This window comes from Ochlerotatus camptorhynchus, unplaced genomic scaffold (assembly GCF_037179485.1).
Source record: "Ochlerotatus camptorhynchus isolate MF236.1 unplaced genomic scaffold, CSIRO-AGI_Acam_v1.1 ptg000313l, whole genome shotgun sequence".
NCBI classification, from domain to species: domain Eukaryota; kingdom Metazoa; phylum Arthropoda; class Insecta; order Diptera; family Culicidae; genus Ochlerotatus; species Ochlerotatus camptorhynchus.
This window is the reverse complement of record NW_027040801.1, coordinates 2,861,902-2,882,711: the sequence shown is the minus strand read 5'-3', so window position 1 is coordinate 2,882,711 and position 20,810 is coordinate 2,861,902. Positions and strand designations below refer to the sequence as shown.

General features: G+C 42.0%; 4 protein-coding genes across 4 annotated transcripts; 2 read left to right on the top strand and 2 right to left on the bottom strand.

The window, feature by feature from the left end:
- Positions 1–448: 448 nt before the first annotated feature.
- LOC135707549 (uncharacterized) lies at positions 449–3,429 on the top strand. The gene is made up of 3 exons (XM_065229392.1): positions 449–846; positions 1,796–2,063; positions 2,124–3,429. The coding sequence occupies exons 1-3, from the start codon at positions 745–747 to the stop codon at positions 3,419–3,421; spliced, it is 1,668 nt and encodes a 555-aa protein (XP_065085464.1). The 5' UTR covers positions 449–744; the 3' UTR covers positions 3,422–3,429.
- A 9,101-nt stretch (positions 3,430–12,530) lies between these two features.
- On the top strand, positions 12,531–13,184 carry Polr3I (RNA polymerase III subunit I). Its single transcript, XM_065229391.1, has 2 exons — positions 12,531–12,658; positions 12,727–13,184. Exons 1-2 carry the CDS (start codon positions 12,651–12,653, stop codon positions 13,103–13,105), a joined length of 387 nt encoding a protein of 128 aa, XP_065085463.1. The 5' UTR covers positions 12,531–12,650; the 3' UTR covers positions 13,106–13,184.
- DENR (density-regulated protein) lies at positions 13,127–14,001 on the bottom strand. Its single transcript, XM_065229390.1, has 2 exons — positions 13,905–14,001; positions 13,127–13,847 (listed from the first exon to the last, which is right to left on the bottom strand). The coding sequence occupies exon 2, from the start codon at positions 13,844–13,846 to the stop codon at positions 13,223–13,225; it is 624 nt and encodes a 207-aa protein (XP_065085462.1). The 5' UTR covers position 13,847; positions 13,905–14,001; the 3' UTR covers positions 13,127–13,222.
- Positions 14,002–15,032: 1,031 nt separating this feature from the next.
- Positions 15,033–15,782, bottom strand: LOC135707525 (uncharacterized). Its single transcript, XM_065229369.1, has one exon. It carries the CDS (start codon positions 15,780–15,782, stop codon positions 15,033–15,035), a length of 750 nt encoding a protein of 249 aa, XP_065085441.1.
- Positions 15,783–20,810: the final 5,028 nt, after the last annotated feature.

The following is a 20,810-nucleotide window of genomic DNA, read 5'->3' as shown; positions in this document are numbered from 1 at the left end:
GAGTAGTATCAATAGACTGAGTGAATCCAATCTTTACTTTTTTCATATTCGGGAAGTTTTTCTGGACAAACCTGCAAAAACATGAGGCAAATTTACTCATCGCTGAGTTCCAGCACTTTATGGCATTTATGAGTGAACTAAACTCAAATTTGGGTTGTTATCATTCGCCGTGTACTCGTACCATGAAAGCGTGTTTGTCTAACCGGCAGTGCAGTATACTTCCCTGATGAATGGCATCGTCGCCCGTCCATCCAAGCTGGACAACATACACTTGCCTGATGACGACGACGACGACGACTGATAAGACTGATAAACAGATAACGCTGTTGTAGACAAAAAGCCTAGCAAAGCCAGTCCCAGGTAGAAGACTTGCTGCGGCTAGATGTGTGTGAAAGAACCCCTAAACCGCCGTACAATGAATGCAACGAACACACTTCTTGGCATCGCACTGAGCCATAAGACCGTGAGTAGCGTACGTCGTAGTCGTCGCGACAATGGCCTGTAATACGCGACAGTACTTGTCGAACGGTTTATCTAGGCTACGCGCGCGTACGGAAGTGCTCGTTCGAATAAGGATTTCAGTCGGAGTGCGAAGAATTCCTGGATTCCGTCCATCCGAAACGTGGTTGACCATACGCCGTCCGTCACCCGACTGTCCGTTATGTAACGATATAGAAGAACAATCTGACTCTCGGTAGATCGGACCTGCTTTCGTGACAACGTGAATACGCGATCCGACGCAAAATGGAAGCCTTCATCAACGAGATGGTAGAACCGAGGGTGCTGGATTTGATTGTGCTGATTTTGCCGAAATGGAAGCTACTGATATATATCTTTCTGATGAATGTAAGCGAATTAATGGGTTGCGGCCTTCGGTGGCGGTTCGTTCGGGGAAACATTTTACTGCTACGCGAGTTATCTAAACTTAGTTTGGCGATAAGTAGATAAGAGGGCGAGCCTATGCAAACATTTCCCCAGGTACTACTCTGGAAGGTGTGATTGTGATAGTCGGATTTTTTTTTCAATTATCATGGTTGTAAATGTTTTATGAAGTTAACTCAAACATTTCTTCGTGTAAATCACAGGAATACCATAAGCGAGCGCAATGACTCCTTTCTTCCATGTGCTATTTCTAGGGCTTCTATGTCAAAGAAGCTCTTGGGTTCCTGGTTTTTTTTGTGAATCAAACGATGATGTAGAATGTAAATAGATTACGAGTTCATCTATGACACTATCTTAAGCAGCTGCTCGATGGCCTGTGTAGCATTATCACTTAAGATGAAAGTGATTTCTCAGAGAAAACAATTTTTGAAAATTTTGTTAACTCACTAGATAACTTTGACCCACACGACGAAGACTTCACGATGCCTCTTTAGGCATTGAGCTTCTTGTAATTTTTTCGACTGAGGAATCCTGTTATGCCAGATTTTTCTTTAAATTAATTATAGGAGAAATGGATCTAATGTTGGTCTATGGATAAGATTGGGCCCATCGCTAAAAATCTGCTATTTATCAATTTTATCTAGATGAACGCGTCATTGGGACGGTACTAATGGATATTTTTGGTCGCTATTGAAAATTTAGTCGATTGCTGAATTTATGTATGGGCCCAAATTAGGAGCATTTAGGCCGACATTACATCAATTTCCCCTACGCTCTACAAAATGCGACTAATAGAAACGCAGACGCTGCTTAGATTGACGACAATACGTAAATTCCTCTATCTTATAATTTAATAATTCCGAAAAAATGTATTTTATGCAAGCTTGAATGTGACTAAAATCCCCCTCGGCAGGTTATCATCTTTTCGCCGATCTACTTCTTCGGCGTTATCCTGATCGACAACGTCGAGCTGCAGCTGATCTGCCCATCGGCAATGCTGTTCGGTTTCAACCTCATCCACCGGGCGCTGTTCATACGCCATAACCTGAACAACACCCGTTCCATGCTGGTGGGCATTGGCTTGCTGTGCGTTGGAATCTCAACCAGTGGCCTCGTGGCGATGTACAGCGATGATCGCGGAACCTACCAGACGATCGTACTGCTGTACAGCTTAGTCGGAGGTCAGTAACAGTATCTTTGAAAATCCTAACGCCGTTTACAAATTCACACATTTTTCTCAGGTTATGGTTATCACTTGGTGTTTTCAAAAATGTGGAAAGTCCTAGCGAAGATCTTCAACGCCAAGAAGGAAATGTTTGTCATTAAATTCCTCCACTCGTTCGGTCAATCCATGACCCCGCTGTTCCTGTTGGTCATATTCTACTGCCCGTGGAAGGACTATATCTACGGTGCACTGCTGGTGTTGCTCGGCGGAATTCTACTCAATCTCGTTCCCATCACCATCCTGATAGAGAACGAGAAGAACTTCCTGAAGCTTGACCTAGATTCGTTCATAAAAATCACTGAAAAAGGAAACGAATCCTTCTACAACGATGTGGCCAAGAACTTTACCGGAACGGAAGCCGTTTTCCCGGCACAAACACCACCCGAAGTGGAGCAGATGCCGATGATGAGTTGGAAGAATCCAGCAAATTACTGCCGCGATGAAGAGTTGGAGATACCTGTAATTCTGGAGGGCGACTGCGAAGACGATCTATTGAACCGGGAGGGGAAGTGCTACAATCACGATGGGGTAGAGATACTGGAAATAATCATCGAAGAAGACGAGGACAATGCCTCGGAGATTGCAGACGTAGCCGTGAACGTGCAACCTGTCAAGGAAGCTGATAAGACTAAGTGGCTTACATTAAGCCAGATATTCATATCAATTGCTAGACTATATCACAGCATCCAGGTGCGACAGAACTTCAACACCAGGATCGGGAAATCGCTCCGCTTCTCGATCAGAGAGCTCAGATTCTACAGCTGTTTGTTTCTGAAATCCACTGACGTATGCATTTTCGTACTTTTCCTAACGGTGCTGCCAAGGTTTATGTCCCACCATTACTATTATCGGGGAAAGCCGCGGCAAATGCTGCTATTATCGTTGGTCATTATCTCCTCTTCGTGGGCGACGTTTTCGCTGTTGCTACTTTGGTGTGACATCAAGCTCCGCAAGCAGCAAGATAAGCTACTCATATTTAGCATTCTCTTCAAAGCGTTCGGCTACTTTTGCGTCTATTCGACCAAGTCCAGCTTTTGGACCGTGTCCGGATGTATTCTGATAGGCGTAGGTCACGCCATCACCTGCTTCTATCAGGATCTGGTGATTAAGCGGAAGTTCAGCGCTCGCCAGTGGAGTCTGGTGAAGGGAGCCCTCTGTCTGCTGAGCGGACTGTTAGTGATAGCAATAGCTAGCTTAACCAATGTAGCGTTCATCTACTGTAGGATAGATAACGTACTGCTGACCCTGCTGTTGGTTTACTGCTTCAGTGGGAGCGTGTGGTTGGTGTTTAATTTTAGGATAATTTTCCGGTAGGTTTTAATAAACGATGCGAACGTTTGTGTAAACAGAAAATTTCTGGGGTTTTTGACATCCGAAATTGTTTCCTTCGTTGGAATATTGTGCAGAAGTGGCACTCGGATGGTGAAGTAATGATATCGGAACCATATAGAATTTCATTGTCTGTTAACTGGATAACTGTTCCACGGTCCATAAGGACTGCATAGAATATGGGACAGCTATGCGTATAACGGTATAATACCTGCAGATAAATAAGCATCAGCAGTGTTCAGTGCTTTTCGTAGCTTCAGCTCTTCAAGAAAACGATAAAATTATTCCAATTATTTAAAATCCTCCGCCAAATCGTAGTGCTGCGCTATTTACCGAGAACGTTGACTGGAAGCACGGGAAGCACCTACGAACATTTAAACCTTATTTAGATGATTCAATGCAGTTCAACCTATAGTCACTAAACCAGTTGACAGCCAAGCACCGTGCGAGATAGACGTATTGCTTTTATGTATCATCTACGGTGTCGTGTTACAATCGGATGGTCTCCTCTGAGGATGAATAATGTTGATGTATGAAAACATGAAGTTCAACATTACAGACACAATAGACATTCAGTTCCATAATGTTCGGAAGCATGTTTATGTCGAGATGGTAGATGAAGCAACAGCCAAGCTCTACTATAAGTCTCATATTCTACAGCAGGAGTACAAAATTCCTATGTAAGTACACTGAGCCAACTTCCACATTCAATGTTATATGGTAGGCATATAATTTTGCACTATTGGAATTTCTTATGAAATTTATCTTAGAATGAAAATGCTGGTTATGATTTATATGCAATGCATATTATATGACTCTCAAGTAGTCATGTTATTATTGTGTGCAATAGATTTCATTTTAACAAACGGTGAGAGTATATGGAAATAATTAACTTATACATTATAAATCAATATTGCTCGTTAAACAAAATACATTCAAAATAAATTTGATCTATATGCAGTTCACATGCTTTTTATTAATACTTCAAATAACCATAGTACAGTGCCAATATTCAATATAATGGAAATTTGCTACAAATATTTGGTTTAAAATATATTGACATGTTTATTAAGCTAAATATACATTACTATTTTTTTTAACTAGTTCGTTTATTTACTAGGCTCAGTCGTGTGTGACACTTTGCAGAGCCAAAATCAGTAATGTTTGATTTACATTTTAAATAGCAGTATTTCTAGGTTAGTATTGGGTACCAATTACTCGTGGCGGGCTCGAGGTTAATGGGTAACAATTTCGATTGGAAGGATCTAGGTAGGAAACTGGTTTCTGAAGCCTTCTTCAGATACTACTCTCGGACTGGGCAGGGGCAAGTAGCACAGGAACAGGAGGATAATAAGACTGGGACACAATGCCTGGAAATTGTTTGGAAAGGAGGGGATAGTCACATCAAACTCTAACATCAGACAAACAAAGGAATTCGTAGATCGCTTGCATGTAGGGAAGATCACGTGTTCCCAATACATCTCTTACTTCACGGAAGGGTTGTCTACCTCGGGCCACTAGGGTATCCAATAGTCGTGCTCTGGAGGCGTCATTACCCGGGCAATACCAAACTGCGTGATCGATGTCATCATAACCGGTTCTGCACCTACATATATTGCTGTCAACGAGGTTTATTCTATAGAGATGTGCGTCTAGCGAGTAGTGGTTGGACATAAGTCTTGACATCACTCGAATGAATCCCCGACTTATATCCAGACCTTTGAACCACGCTCTAGAAGAAACATTTGGAATAAGCAAACTTATCTGCTCCCTTACCTTTGAAAGGAAATAAGATGAGTGCCGACCTTGTTTCATCGACCGAATAGCCTCAATCGAACTGAGACTATCCGAGAAGATGAAGTAATGGTCTATGGGCATATCGGAAATCATCCCCAATGCGAAGTTGATTGCTGCTAGCTCAGCAACATAAACGGAACAAGGTTCCTGAAGTTTCCGAAAGGCGGTTGAGTATTCATTGAAGACACCGAAGCCAGTGGATCCATCAGTGAACAATCTTCTACTGCAATTGACTTGTTGGTACTTTTCAGTCAGCAAAAATGCGGGGAATTGAGATAGGTCGAAGTTGATCTGGAACTCCTTGAATAGCCTGTTTCATGGAGAGCTCATAGTCAATGGGGGAACTGTAGTAGTAAAGCATACAAGAGAGGGGTTATAGCAAGGAAGGCTAATATCCGATGACATATAATTAAGATAGATTCGCACGAATCTAGACTGGATGCTCAATTCGAGCATTTCTTCGAAGTTTTCAATCACAAGGTTGTTACTGACAATCAATCAATATTCTTAATGAGAGCTCCCAGAAACGGTTCTGCAGGGGTTTTACTCCCGCTAGAACCTCTAGGCTCATATTGTGTTTTGAATGCATACAGCCAAGGGCAATACGTAAACAACGATATTGAATACATTCCAATTTGATTAGGTGGCTTTTTCTTGCCGAGAGGAAGCAAAAAGAGCCATACTCAAGAACTGAAAGAATAGTCGTTTTATATAGTTTAATGAGGTCTTCCGGGTGAGCACCCCACCATGTCCCGGAAATTGATCGTATATCGATATCAATCTGAAAGTTTGAACAGCAATTTATTGATAATAGGGTAGAGCGCTACTTCGTCGGGGGAGGTAGCTCATCGATTCTTCCGGTTCGCCTCCTAGCTTCGTGCTATAAGGTACCAGGCGATAACCAGGGTAGTTGATCGATAGCTCGATGACGTCATTTCGTTGGCGTCTGCAATGGGAAATTCTCATAGCAGGCGTTGACGATGGGACGTTGTCGAGTTGTTGAATAGCAACTATCGTGGTAACTCACCGATTACCTGTCGATCTGCCAAATTTGGAAAGACGTCTGCATTGAATTGTCTCAGATTATAATATTCCGCCCCTATATCACAAGAAATTGCGAGTAGCTGAGTGGAATGGAGATAAGTTAAGCATTGGGTACAGGACCAAGTCTCCCCTGGGTGGTGCCAGAAGATGAGCGCAATAGAATCATCAAGTTGCCATAAGGCACGGAATGAGACTATTGCATGGCTGGGTAGTCAAAGTCTTCCATTCGTTAGTCATTTCAGGTGGATTAGAACAAGTTTAGGTTTAGGGTGGGCGTTGGCCAGATTTGGATTTTTCAGATATATAGACCTAGATTATTTAATACACTAGTAACCTCAACCTTTGTCACAATGTTTCATTGTTATTAATCAACACTCAATGGGTAAAATATCAAATTTGCGGTAAATTTGAAAAAAAAAGGTAACTTGGAATGTAGAGCGGGTAGTGGACGATTCTGAAGCCTGGCCATGTGAGTGGGTTACGGGTTTATTTGATTGTACGTCATTTCCAAGTCATATATAGATACATTCATACTATTGGCATTTTGTATTTGAGATAAGACAGAGACAGGATGCGGAGGGCCCGCTTAGGGGGAGCGTAACCCATGTTATGGCTTCCATTTATTAAATAGTTCAGATAGGCTGGAAATGATAGGTTCATGGTGAGAAAATGTACCATATGGTGCCTGTTCACTGATCAAAATTAGATTCAAATCGTCTGGCCCTGCCCTGGAATAAGGGGATTGACGATTATTTGTCAAGTTTCATTTTGCATTTGCATATAATTGTAAGTTTAGGTTTGCTTTTGTAATAGATAGATAGATAGTTTGCCTCAATTGAAACATTGAGTTGTATAAACTTGACGAATCATACCTCTAAAATAGTAGTAGTTACAGTGCCGCATGATCTAACAACCACTGCCTGCAACTAATGTTGAAGGGGCCGGCAGGGCTGATTATGGATCAAAACTAACATAACTCTAACACTGAAATGATCCCGAAACCAACGCTCATTCATTGCACTTTGAGTCATAAAGTAGTTTTATTTATTTTCCTACTAATCTATCTACACACTTAATTTTTTCTACCGAGCTCGGCTGTGCGGGTCTCGGCGGGGAGCAGTGTTAGATTTTTAACAATATCTCAACAATGTGTGGCTCTTTATCAAATTCAACGAAACTTATGGAAAGGGGAATAAATTTAGAAGTCATCTTTGATAGAAAAATTTAATTTATTGATAAAACCCGTTCAAGAAAGAGAAGTAAAGTGTGGGTTGTCCTTAGTAAGACGGAAATTAGATCAAAAACCCTATGCATAGTTTTTTATCGAGAATGTTGGAATATGTGCAAACAAAACTATAACAAAATCATATTGCGCATTTCCAATCAAACTGCGCAAATAAGCATGTTTTACCTTGTTAAAAAGTGTGATAAAAGTGCAAGTTCCCTTCTAATCTTTTTGTTGTTTTCGGTGCACTTTTTTCTTATAACGCACACTAAAGCAATTTGAAGAAAACGTGCACTTTAATCACATTACTTCTTCTTCTTCTTCGCATTTCAAGCTTATTGCATATCACATATTAGCTTATTGCGTGCTCTCAACTTAGTGTTCTAGATGCACTTCCACAGTTATTAATTGAGAGCTTTCGATGCCTGTACCATTTTTGCATTGGTATAATTGTGTGTTAAGTCCAATCATACTTCTATGCCCAGGGAAGTCGAGAGATTTTCCAACCCGAAAAATTCCTAGACCGGACCGGGAACCGAACCCAGCCACCTCCAGCATGGTCTTGCTTTGTAGCTGCGCCTTTACCGACTGAGCTAAGGGAGGCCCCATCACATTAATAATTTCATATTTCTAGTATGTTAAATAAATGATACTCACTAGTTGGTATCCAAATTCACTTTGAACGTGCTTCCAAATTTGATTCTTCCACAATTTTTCCTCTGCTGTTGATTTTCCCAAGAATTGAATGCGTGATGCGAAGCTTTCCTTCCATTTATCAAGAATTGTAGCCCATGGTCCATCGTTAAGCATCAACCAGTTCATGGACAATACAGATGCTGTGTTGTTTTTCGTGCCATCGGTTCCTGGCCGAATTCGCTTGGCATACTCCTCTTCTGATTTGTCACGTTTACGGGATTTGGTTCTCAAATTACAAATCTTGTTGTTAATAATACCTTCTGGATTCCTTTTGGTGCCGCCTTTTTCCAAATAGTATGTTTCCTATAAACCGTAACAAAAAGCTTAAAATGTATAAATATTTCAAACGGTAGCACCTCCCAAATAAAATAAAAACTTTCTTTATAGGTTCTATACGCGTTGCTATTACCTTATTTTCCGATTTGAATACTGGCGATACTGTTAAAGCATACTCCTCAAGGTCTTCTTGCAACAGTCTTGTTCTGTTCGCCAAGTGCCATTCGGCGATAATACCCGCCAACTCGTATTGTCTTCCAGTCGACAACTAACCGATTTCAGATCGACGCCCAATGTCCTTACCCAGTTCTGAAGAATTTAGCAAGTGCAGTAAAGTTGCCGGGCTGAACAATTTTCGTCCAGCAGAATTGTCGTTCACAACTTCCACACTACTTCCAGTATTGAGACCGCTACAACCGGCAGTATCTTGATTACTCAAACGCTGTCGAAAAAGAAAAAAAAATACTGTTAGTCATAAATACAATGCAAAGGTTTCTAATAATTAATTAACATTGTTTTACCTGTTTAGTATTTGTAATGTCCTTTAGACATACGAATCCACCTGTAGCACTGCTCGACAGGGTACATGGTGAATCGTGGGGATGATGATTAATGTTTGTGTTTGCTGGGGTTCTTTCTTCAATTGTTTCCTGGCTGCTGCGATTTTGAGTAGACCTGAGCGTAACCTCTTCTGCCACAGGAATCTGTTCCGGCTCTTGATTTGAATCGTTTTCTACCTTCACTTCGCTTTCCGAAACTATCCACGGTGATAGGGAAGCCAGATTATTTTCACAGCCCAGAAAGTTCTGTAGTTCCACTTGCTGCAAGGAAAGTAAATCTGTTGAAAAATAATTTTTGCAACATTACAGATAAAGGTTTACGTTTCTCTGTCGCCACTGCACTACGGTCAACAATCAGTTCGAAACTAACGATTTTAAATTGGCTCACTGCTTGACTAGCCTATTGGTCCCAAGCAAACGATTAACGTATTCCATTCTAGTATAAATTCCAGTACTACACTATGTTTGTTATGATTTGCTATGAAAGTTTGACAGATAAAATGAGGGGTTCATGGATTTTCCTATGTTTCGAGGGGTGAATCGATTAGCTTGGGACCGAAGATAGTACCAGAGCGGAGCCAAAAAGTTGAACACGTATCTTCTGGATCTTCTGATCTTAGAGTTACCTCTATGCTACGGTGTTGAAGATTTTCTGTGTGTTCCAAACGAATCCGTCGCTCAAATTGGTGGACTGCAAAACTTCTTCAAGTGTTCCATAGTCTATGGTGGATAGCTCTTGAATACCAATGTTACGTTCTATCAAAAGAAAACAGCTTTTTAATCAGTCAGTTGTAATTAATTTAAATACTGTACTTACCACCGAGAAGATCGAAAAAAACTAAGCGGAAATCCCGAGTCCAACAACAAACGCTCTCGTTCATCAGCCATTTTCACTCTTTTATCCACTGCTAAAATGATACAGTCGATATGTCATACACGCAAAAATCCATAATGAAATTGGGTCTGCCAAAGTTATGTGCAAAGCATGTGAATCGCACATGGTACATGCATATAACTTCTACGCGAACGAATGCCTTTAATGTTTATGGATTGCTAATAAATTTGAACTGCTTTACGCTTGATACGTATAGGGATTCATTTGGAATAAAAGTGCCAGACTTGGAGTTGAATATATATGATATTTCTGATAAAATTACCATACTGATTTATTTGAGTATAGAAGATGAAGCCGAGGGGAGCGACACATCTAAATCTCAATTCTAGATACTCGAAAAATCTTTTTTAATTTCTCGCATCTACTTGTATCGCGCATCATTGTTTTGCAGGAAATCTTTAGAATCGTCATCAATCTTTTTTCTATTTACTCAATGTTTGTTTTGATTCGCTATGAAAGTTTGACAGATAAAATGAGGGGTTAGTGGGTTTTCCTATGTTTCGAGGCGTGAATCAATTAGCTTTGGACCGAAGATAGTACCAGAGCTGAGCCAATAAGTTGAACACGTTTCTTCGGGACCAACTAGTCTTAGAGTTACATCTATGGCAGTAGCATCAAGGAGGAACAGATGCTAATAAATGTAAAGATGTCTTGCAAGAAACCCAAGACAAACGTAACCGAAAAGCAGGGTTCCTTCCATTCATTTTGGCTAAAAAAAATGTTTTATAAAATTATGGAATAATAAGATATTATAATAATATTTTGTTTGTGTAAACAACAAGAAAAGATTGTGGAGTTTGTGTTTGACACATAATACCAGCCAATGTTGCTGCATGAGAGTCGCAATAAGCGATTTTGTCATCTATCTCACCCACTCTTCACTCTTCACTCTTCGCGAAGAGGCGATCAGAAAATTGTTCATTGTGGCTCTGTCAAAGCTAAATTTGCAGGTTTTATGTGTCAAACACAAACTTTAAAAATTTGTCTTGTTCCGTACACATACAAAATACCATCATAATATCGTATTATTCCATAATTTCCTAAAACATTTTTTTAGTCAAAGTGAATGGAAGGCACCCTGCCGAAAAGTTTCTGATTGTAAATCCTACACAGAAAAAAAAAAGATGTTGAATATTACATCCGAACTGCTGCAACCAGGTCAATCCATCGGTTGTGTAATATAACGTTTTACGATGTACATCGATTTTGCGAACAAAATTACATCCATTGATGTAATATTGTATCTGGTTTTTGCTATTACATAATTATTTCATACATCAGCTTGAATTACATTGATCGATATTACATTTTTTTTGCTGTGTAAGTTCTCCCCAGCAACCACTGAATCACGACCTTACTAATTAATTGCAAATTCAACCCATTGCTTGGTCCTTCTTCCTGGGTGGCCAATTTGTCCTTCTTCCAAGTGCCAATTTGTCTGCCTCGTGCAGCGGGAGGGCCAATGTCCGTGTCAAGGACTAATCTTCGGACAAGTTACCCTGAACGGTAGCTGCACGCTGAATAATATACGATCTCTACAATTGCGAAACGGTTATGGAACTCTACTACTGCTGTTGACGCAACAAGTCAGTGTTATCAACAATCAATACGAAACTAACGATTTTAAATTGGCTCACCACTTTAGTAGCCTATTGGTCCCAAGCAAACGATTAACGTACCCTATTCTAGTCGAAATTCTAGTACTACGCAATGTTTGTTTTGATTCGCTATGAAAGTTTGACAGATAAAATGAGGGGTTATTGGTTTTTCCTATGTTTCGAGGGGTGAATCGATTAGCTTGGGACCGAAGAGAATACCAGAATTGAGCCAAAAATTTGAGCACGTTATATCGGGACCTTCTTGTCTTAGAGTTACCTCTATGGTGTTATAGCTGGCGGCAAGTTCCAGCCCATAAAAGCATAACAGTCACATCAACCACTCGGGTTTTTTTTTTCAGCTACCATCGGAATGTAATTTGTGATTAGCCCCGACTCATTATTTTTGAACGGCCCTTATATTTGAAATTACGTTCTAAGTTTATAGGGATGTTTGATTTTCATTCGAATAATCGATTAACGAACGTTGTTAATCGAGTAACTAAAAAATGGGACATAATTAATTTTGGTGTGATAGTTTTGATAAAAAATGCGCTACCGAGGGGGCAGCATAACCACAAAACATCTTGCATTGGATGAAAGGGACCATGAAAGAGGACACTTAAACAGAAACTTTTTTCTTCCGACAGTTTCATCTTAGTATTCTTATTTGGTCACATCTTTGCTTGATTTCCTATTTGGGGTCACAATTTACCCGTATTATAAAGCGCTAAGCATAATGAAAACGTTGCTTTTGCGTTTATATACCTGTTAACCCATGGGTTATCTGTCAATTTTACGTTAACGCAACGCAAACGTATTCATTGGGCGTGATCTTGAGTTTGTCGTCGCTTTGTCAGGTTTATTCCAAATCTGGTTAATTTATGTCAGCAATGTGGAAAAACTGATTTAGCGTGTATTTTACCGCAATGTCGCAGCAAAGTCTGGCAACGCTGTTCGTAGAGTCTGACATTTTCCCTTCTTCGCAATCGTCATCATGTCATCATCAGCATCATCGTCGTCATAAAGCAGATACATCAAAACAAAAACCAAAACAATCTTCCACCGACTGCTTGCTTCTGCAAAGCTTCTCGTTACCAGACGAAATAGTGCTGCATTTTTCGCGATGGAAATGTAAGTAAATGCTATCAGTTTCAATTTCAATCAGGAAATTCAGAAAATAATTCCACCGCTTCTTTCAGCGTCAACCCGAATGCGGCAATCCTAACCAACTTCGAGGTTATGGCGACCTTGAAAAACATGAAAAGTAGCAAGAAAAAGTACGGCCTGCGGAATCTGGCCACCATTACCTACGAAACGGTGCAGTTCCTCGAGGACACCGCCTGTAAGGAGCAAACCTCAGAGTTGGTTGTAGAATTTCTGAAAGCCATGAAGCAGTTCAATCTCACCAAGAACGAATGCTTGATGATGATCAATGATCCGCCCGTTTCTGCGCTGCACATTCAGATTATGATCGAAGATTCGGACGAGCGACTAACGGATGAGCAGGTTAATTTTATCATTGAATGCGCAGCCAAGCTACGAACAGGGATGGGTCAGCAGCAGGAAGGACAAGAATAATCGCTTCGGAGTTGTGTGCTGTGTTCCATTGTTTCTTATATTAAGAAATATGTATACATATTAAAATATTTTATTACATGTAGAACGTTATTTGCGAGAAAAAGGAACTCCTGCAGTTTATCGCTTCTGATCGCCAAGATCTTCGATAAAATCCTCGTCGATTTCTGGCCACTTCTCGGGAATCACATCGAACAGATCATCCTTAATGTCGCCTTGGATTACAATCTCGTCATCCCCAGTCACCGATGAACCGCAGGCAAACTTGGTTCCGAAAAATTTAGCTGCCACCTTAAGATCAACATCGAACGTGGCCATTCCTGTGACCACCGTAACTGACTTCTTCTTGCCTCTTGCTGATCGGGAAACGCATATCTTCTTTGGTCCATCGTCCTTGACTTTTTTGGTCTTCATCATACCCTTGCCGCCACGTTTCTGTCGCTTCTTGTCCTCCTCACCACCGGCAGCTGCACCATCTTCACCGCCTCCGGCTGCTCCCTCTCCGGAGCCACCGGTGGCACTTGCAGTCGTTCTGGTTCCTCCCGTTACCGAAGAACCCGTTCGCATCCTATCGAACTCTGCCGGGAGGTTCTTCTCCAGCCATTGTTTGCACTTTTCGTACTCAGGATAGTATTCGCAGTACTCCAAGGGCATCGAGCAGTTACCGCAGTACTGGACCGACAGGGGATAGTTGCAGCCCTCCTTCGGACCGATTTGCAGCTTGGCAGGAATTTCGCTGACCATTCTGGAAGGAAGCGAGGAAATAAGTTTGGCTCGGGTAGAGAAGTGATTTATTACTTACATATTTCAGTGAAAATTACTAGGGAAACTAGATAGATTGTAGATTGTGTTCTTTGGGCGAGATCGCAGCTTGAACGTGAAAACACAAAACGAGACTCAAAAACTGCGAAAACTGATGATCGATGTGACATTTATGTCAAATTTATGGATAGTGTACCAAAATCCCACTTCCAACCGGTCAACACTGGGAAACGGGGGCAACGGAGGACATCTATCAGAAAGTAGCTGAAACTTCTTCCAGGGTTGTATCACAGAGAACAGACGTCCAACTAGCATCTCCTGACTTCCTCCACACATGTGGTTTCACGTACAAGCTAAGTGAAATCTCAGTATTGGCAAATCAAAGTTGGCACTCGTGGAGAATAGACGAACTAAGGCTCTGAACCATTTGGTGGATTATTTTAACTTTTGGTTAAAATTTGACAGATGAAAAGTTATCGATTAACCCTGCTATCCGAGCGTGGTTACTTCTGACAGACAAGAAGTTAAATTTTGACAACTGTGGCTGAGTTCTTCTTGAAAACCGGTCGATCGACAGCACAGGGATATTCGAACATAGGAAATAACTTTCGAAATGTCACTTTTAACCATGAATTAAATTTAACTCGGCAAATGGTTCACAGCCTAAGAAAGTGATGATGGTTTTAAATTTTTCCACGGAGAGCTATACGTGTGCAATCTTAAAATGCTTTTATTTTGAAAATGGAGCATTGTATTTAAATCTGGTTGTTGCTACACTTGTAGAAAAACTAAAATCTATGCATACACCTAAAAATCTGAAAAGAAATTATTTTTCCTATATTATATATCTAATGAGTAGTCCTTAAGTTTTCTACTAACGTAGCTTTTGAAGGAGCAGAGCACTACCGGAAACCTCGGAAAAGGAACGAATTTCGGAAAAACGATTAAACACACGTAAACTACGAGAAAAGAAAAAAAGCTACTATTTTATTTGCGTCTTTTACTACAGAACTAGAACGCTAACTGAACAAAAAAAAACTTCCAACTGTCAACCAAAAGCAAATTTCAAGGTGTACCAATATAGGTTGTCTCTGTTGTCTGCATGTAGGGGTAGGACGCTAGTGGTCATTCTACTCCCACACTCCTCCTGAATGACCACCGACTTCACCTAAGTCGATAGTCCGATCCGTTCAATGAATTTGTTGAACATCAGTCGTCCCAACGGCTTTGTTAAAGCATCAGCAATCATCTCACTTGAAGGACAATACTCCAAAACTATAATCTTCCGTTCGCATAAGTCACGAATGAAATGCTTCTTCGTGTCTATGTGCTTTACCCTTCCGCTCGATCGTTCGGCCTTCGCAAAGCATATGCACCCCTGGTTGTCCTCGAAGATGGTAATCGCATCGGCCTGAGGTTCGTCGAGGTCATTCATCAATCGCTTGATCCAGATTGCTTCTTGACACGCCACGGTGAGTGCGTAATACTCTGCTTCCAACGACGAGAGTGCGACCGCATCCTGTCCTTTGCTCACCCAGCATATCGGCCCACCACCGTAGAAAAATATCACACCAGTAGTAGACCGCCTTGTTCGCTGATCTCCGGCCCAATCGGAGTCCGAAAATCCGATCAACTTCCATTCCTGTCCAGGTCCGTATGTCAGCTTCCGATCCTTCGTTGCATTCAAATATTGCACGATCCGCTTAGCTGCAGACCAGTCGCTTTGATTTGGCTCAGCTACCTTTCGTCCAAGCAATCCCACGCTAACAGATATATCCGGCCTCGCATTGACAGCCAAGTATAAAAGAGCTCCAACAACACTTCGATACGAGGTCTGATCCGAAAATTGCTTGCTATCATGGTTCGCAGATAAATACCCTGGATCCATAGGTGTTTTTACTGGTGGTGCCTTATCCATACCCAGCTGGCTCACCAACTTGTCAATATACGCCGTAAGCCGCAAAGAGTAGATTCTGTCCTCTTTCTGAATATCCAGTCCCAAAAAATGTCGAACAGGGCCGAGACAGGTAAGCTCGAACTCTTCCTTCAAATCTTCAGCCACTTTATTGATCTCTGCTTCATTCACACTTCCGAGTAGGAGGTCGTCTACGTATACTAGCAAGTATACCGTAACGCCTTGAACGTGCCGTACGTAGAGACACGAATCTGATGTACATTGCTGAAATTTCAGCTTCTTCGTCAACACAGCGTGGAGCACTTTATTCCAACAACGTGCCGATTGACGCAAACCGTAAATGCTTTTTACCAATTTACACACCATCTCCTCCTGTCCAGTTACGGTGAAACCGGGGGGTTGCGCATAAACAATTCTTCCTCAACTGTTCCATTTAAGTACGCCGTTTTAACGTCGTATTGTTTCAGTACTAGTCCCTTCTTGCCCGCAACAGCCAGCAACGCACGCAACGTAGTTATACGCGTTACTGGGGCAAAAATATCCGTATAGTCAATACCAAACTTTTGCGAGTAGCCCCGCGCAACAATTCTCGCTTTATGTTTGACTACTCTTCCATTTTCATCGCGCTTGAGTTTAAACACCCACTTCGCACTAATCACTTTCTTTCCGGTGGCAATCTCACAAGTTCCCACGTTTGGTTTTGTTCGTGAGCCTTAAGTTCATCCTTCATCGCACTTCACCACTCTGGCAAGGCCATCGCCTCCCGGTAGTCTTCGGGTTCTTCGTCGTGAGATGCCAACGCAACGACAAAATCGTCATATCTTCTTGGAAGAACACCTCGCGTAGAGCGCGGTGCCCTTCTCTGCACTTGTCCGGATTCGTGAATACTTTCATCACCGTAACCGAAGAAATCACTCTCGTTTGTATCATCAGCGTCCTCGTAAACTGATTCATCTTCTTCTTGCTCTTCAGGCTCTTCAACTGCCTCATCACTCTGGTTCCAAACCAGGATCACTTCACTTTCATCTTCTTCACGCATTTCCGCTGGAACTTGTTGGTCCTCCTGAACTGCATCTTCCCGCTCCGAGCCGTTATCAAGCTCGAGGAACCGCGCGTCGCGGCTGATGACGATCCGATCACTCTCACGATCCAGGAATCTCCAACCCTTGTGCTGATCCGAGTAGCCGACGAACAATAGCTTCTTTGCTTTGGGATCAAATTTCTTACGCTTGCATTCCGGGACATGGACATAAGCGGAGCACCCGAAAGCACGAAGACGGGTCAGATCCGGCTTCGTCCCAGTCCACATCTCGTACGGAGTACGATCTACAGCACGAGTAGGCAGCCGGTTCTGAATATAAGCTGCTGTTAATACTGCCTCTCCCCAGTAACATTTTGGCAGGCCTGCATCGAGCAACATGCAGTTAGCCATTTCTTGAAGCGCTCGGTTCTTGCGTTCCGCTACCCCATTTTGTTGTGGGGAGTAGGGAACCGTGAACTGCGCGTCGATACCTTCAGCCTTATAAAACTCCTGCAAATTGTTACTAGTATACTCACCTCCGCCATCGGATCTAATGATGCGGGGCTTCCGTCCGAATCCATTCTCCGTCCAGCGCACGTACTCCTTTATCTTCCCTGCTGCCTCGTCCTTGGACTTCAGGAGAAAGACCACACAGAATCGACTGAAATCATCGATCATGGTCATCAGGTACTTGTTACCACTAGGTGTTTGATTATCCATGGGGCCACAAAGGTCCGTGTGGATCAGATCCAAAGGCTGCTTAGACTTGCGTTCAGTTACCGCTGGGAAAGGGAAACGAGTCAACTTCCCCTTCAGACAACATTCACAAACTATCTGCTCACCGCAACTCTTGACCTCCAGTCCACTTGCCAGATCTTTCGCCTTAATCGACTCTATGACATCCGCATCTCGATGACCAAACCTTCTATGTCAGGTGTGTTGGCACAACAAGGTATGGTTTCCACACACCGCACGCATACCCTGCTCGGCCGTTTTCAATTTGTACTGGTTGCCGACGGTTTCACCAACTGCCACTACAACGCCATCCGCAGATTTTACTTCGCAACGATCTACGCCGAACACCACTGAAAATCCTTTGAGTGCCAGCTTCCGGACCGAGATCAGTCCACCTTCTAGAGAAGGGAAGTACAGAACGTTCTCCAACGTGATGGCAATTCGGTTTCCATCTCCGTTTACACCGAACAACACTCCACTACCGCATCCAGCAGACATCGTTTTGGTTCCATCCGCCAGGGTCACATCAACAACGACACCTCTTTTCATTTCGTTGAAGAAAGTACGGTCGTTGGTCATATGACACGTACAACCGCTATCCACAGTCCATGCTCCGGGAATAACTCCTCCTGCGACGAAGCACACAGCTCCAAAAACAGCGCTGGGTTTCTCAGCATCCCGCTGCTCCGGCGCCGGTTGTGTTTGCACCTGCTTCGCTTGCTGGTCTGGACTATCCTTCTGACTTGACTGGCTTAGGCCTTGTTCCTTTTTCGCTGCTAGAGACTTCCTGCAATTCTTCTTCAGATGACCCGGCATATTGCAGAAAAAACACTTCCGAGTTTCACTTTTTGGCAGTGAAACGCTGATGCTGGGGCAGGTGATGCCGGTGGAGTTTCAACTTAATTGTTTTGGTTGTGGAATTGCTTTGGGGACAGCTGATGGAGTTGAAGGTTTCACCGGAAGTTTCATTGCTGGAATAATCTATATGTTTGGAGTAAGTTCTCGTGGACTCGCGGGAACACTCTTTTCCTTCTGTTTATGTTGCTGGCTGAGGTTGCGTGTTCGTCTGGAGTAAATTAACTCAGAGTACAGAGTACTTCCAAATTGTTTTAGTTGGAAGGTTGGAAGAATTTTGGAATTTGGTCTGTTGTTATGTCCTGTAACTCGAAAAATTCAATTTCACACCGTTCAAAATCTGTAAATCAGCTAACACCTCTTGCAGTATGTACTGCAGAGTGGCCATGTTTCTTATTTTTTCATACATGTAAAACACGTAGCATGTACGTGAAGGTCAAGCTGTCAAAAGAGTGCCTTCAACTTATGTGATTTTCACATAAATGTTATGGGATAAAAAAGTGGATATGAAATGTGTTCCTTATGAACATCAAATACTGATAACTAAATTCTACTTACGTCAGGTAAACTCACAAAAAAATATACGTATTGAGATCTACGTGATTTTTCACGTAGCATTAACGTGTAGAATTTTTTGAGTGTATGTTTTCAAGAAAAACATTTTCAATGAGTTACGTCTGTTTGTCTGTGGTGCTGGCATGGTATATCATCAGGGTATATCTAAACAGCGATGCATTTCGTGAATCTTCAGGGGTGGAGGGAAGTGTGAACATACCGTACCAAACGCTCCGAGCTAGGTTATGAGTGAATGTAACAGTAATATGCAATGTAATGAATGGTATATAAAATACAGTGGGCCTTATTACGAGTGTCACTTCACGGTGAAAACGAAGTGAAGTGACCAGTTGTCACTCACGGTGAAGTGATTGCCGTGTAAATCAAATGGGAATCACTTCACCGTGAGTGAGAAGTTGTCACTTCACCGTGAAGTGACATCGGTAATAAGGGCCAGTGTGATGGAAGGATCTCACCAAATGCCTCCAATGTTAACCAAATTCCCGATTTCCTTTTTTCCGTTTGTCAGCTGTAAGCTTCTCTCTGGCACTTAAAAGTCCCTCCTCGGCAACATGATCGCACTGAACGATGGGACGTTGGGGGTTTGGTGGCTTGACAGCGGTTCCAGGAACAAGCTGGCGGATATTGTAGGTCCTGCAGACCGTCGATGTACGTGCACTCGCGGTGTTCCGAATGGAAGATCTTCCGTTGCTGATGATTGGCCATTTGCGCCAGGAATTGAGCTGCTCGTGAAAATAACATCTTGAATGGCTTTGGTGGCGACCCAGAACCGGGCAATCGAATCCAGGTCCATATATCGTAGTTGTTGACCGGATCAGCACCCAAGTATAAATATAACACAGGTCATCACTGGAATTTCGAATCGGGGAAAATGTGCTCCAATTACGAGGCAAGCTATCACACATAAATTATTAATTTTAAATTTTTCCAAATTTTCAAACGCAACAAAGAAAACAAACGTCACGGCCGTACGGACGCACAGCCTACCACAAACGAAGTGACAGACGGAGCGGCTCGAAAACTTTGGTGACTAACCTGCTATTGCAATTTTTCAGTGTACCACATGGCAACACCACTACTACTGGATTGTACCACATGGCAACACTACTACTAGATTGAACTAGCATTTTCACCAAATGTACTAGAATGTTTTGGTTCTATCTCTTTCACTCTACTCAAAATTGAAATGCTTAAAAAAATGACAAAATGATACGCACTCTTTGCACACTGTCAAAGAATCATTGTACACAAAATCAACTTTGTTCAAATCAAAACAAAAAAACTAACCCATCTGGTGGATGATGGCACAAGCTTCCAAGAAAATTCTATTACAGTGAACCACATTATTTAAATGAATTTCTTCGCCAGTAAGTCGTCTGTCACTTCGTTTGTGCTAATACAATCGCATCCAGTACGAGAAAGCATCCTGGAAAATCATTAGGTTAGATAAGACCTAATCATTTTTCTTGTCAACATTGATGTTTGCAGCATATCTGAGATATTGACGATTCTGTGAAAGGATTCGAGTTCAAATAAACCGTGGAGGCACCAAATTCGAAGCAGTTTCTAAATCGACGCACTCCATAATGTTCGACTATTTTAAATAATTATATTTGAAATGTTACTTCTGCAAATATTAGTTTCAGTGCTCTAGGGGGATGTTGGTGTCCCAACAAACATTGGAAGTGGAATAAGAGCTTATTCAGACAAAAATATGCTTCTTGAGCTAAAAAATTGCTTATTCAGCCTTTAATCAGCAGGTAAATTTCTCCTCGGTTTAGCGTGACATAATTAATGCATGGGCCATTTCGTGAACCTTCAGGGGTGGAAGGAAGCGTGAACAT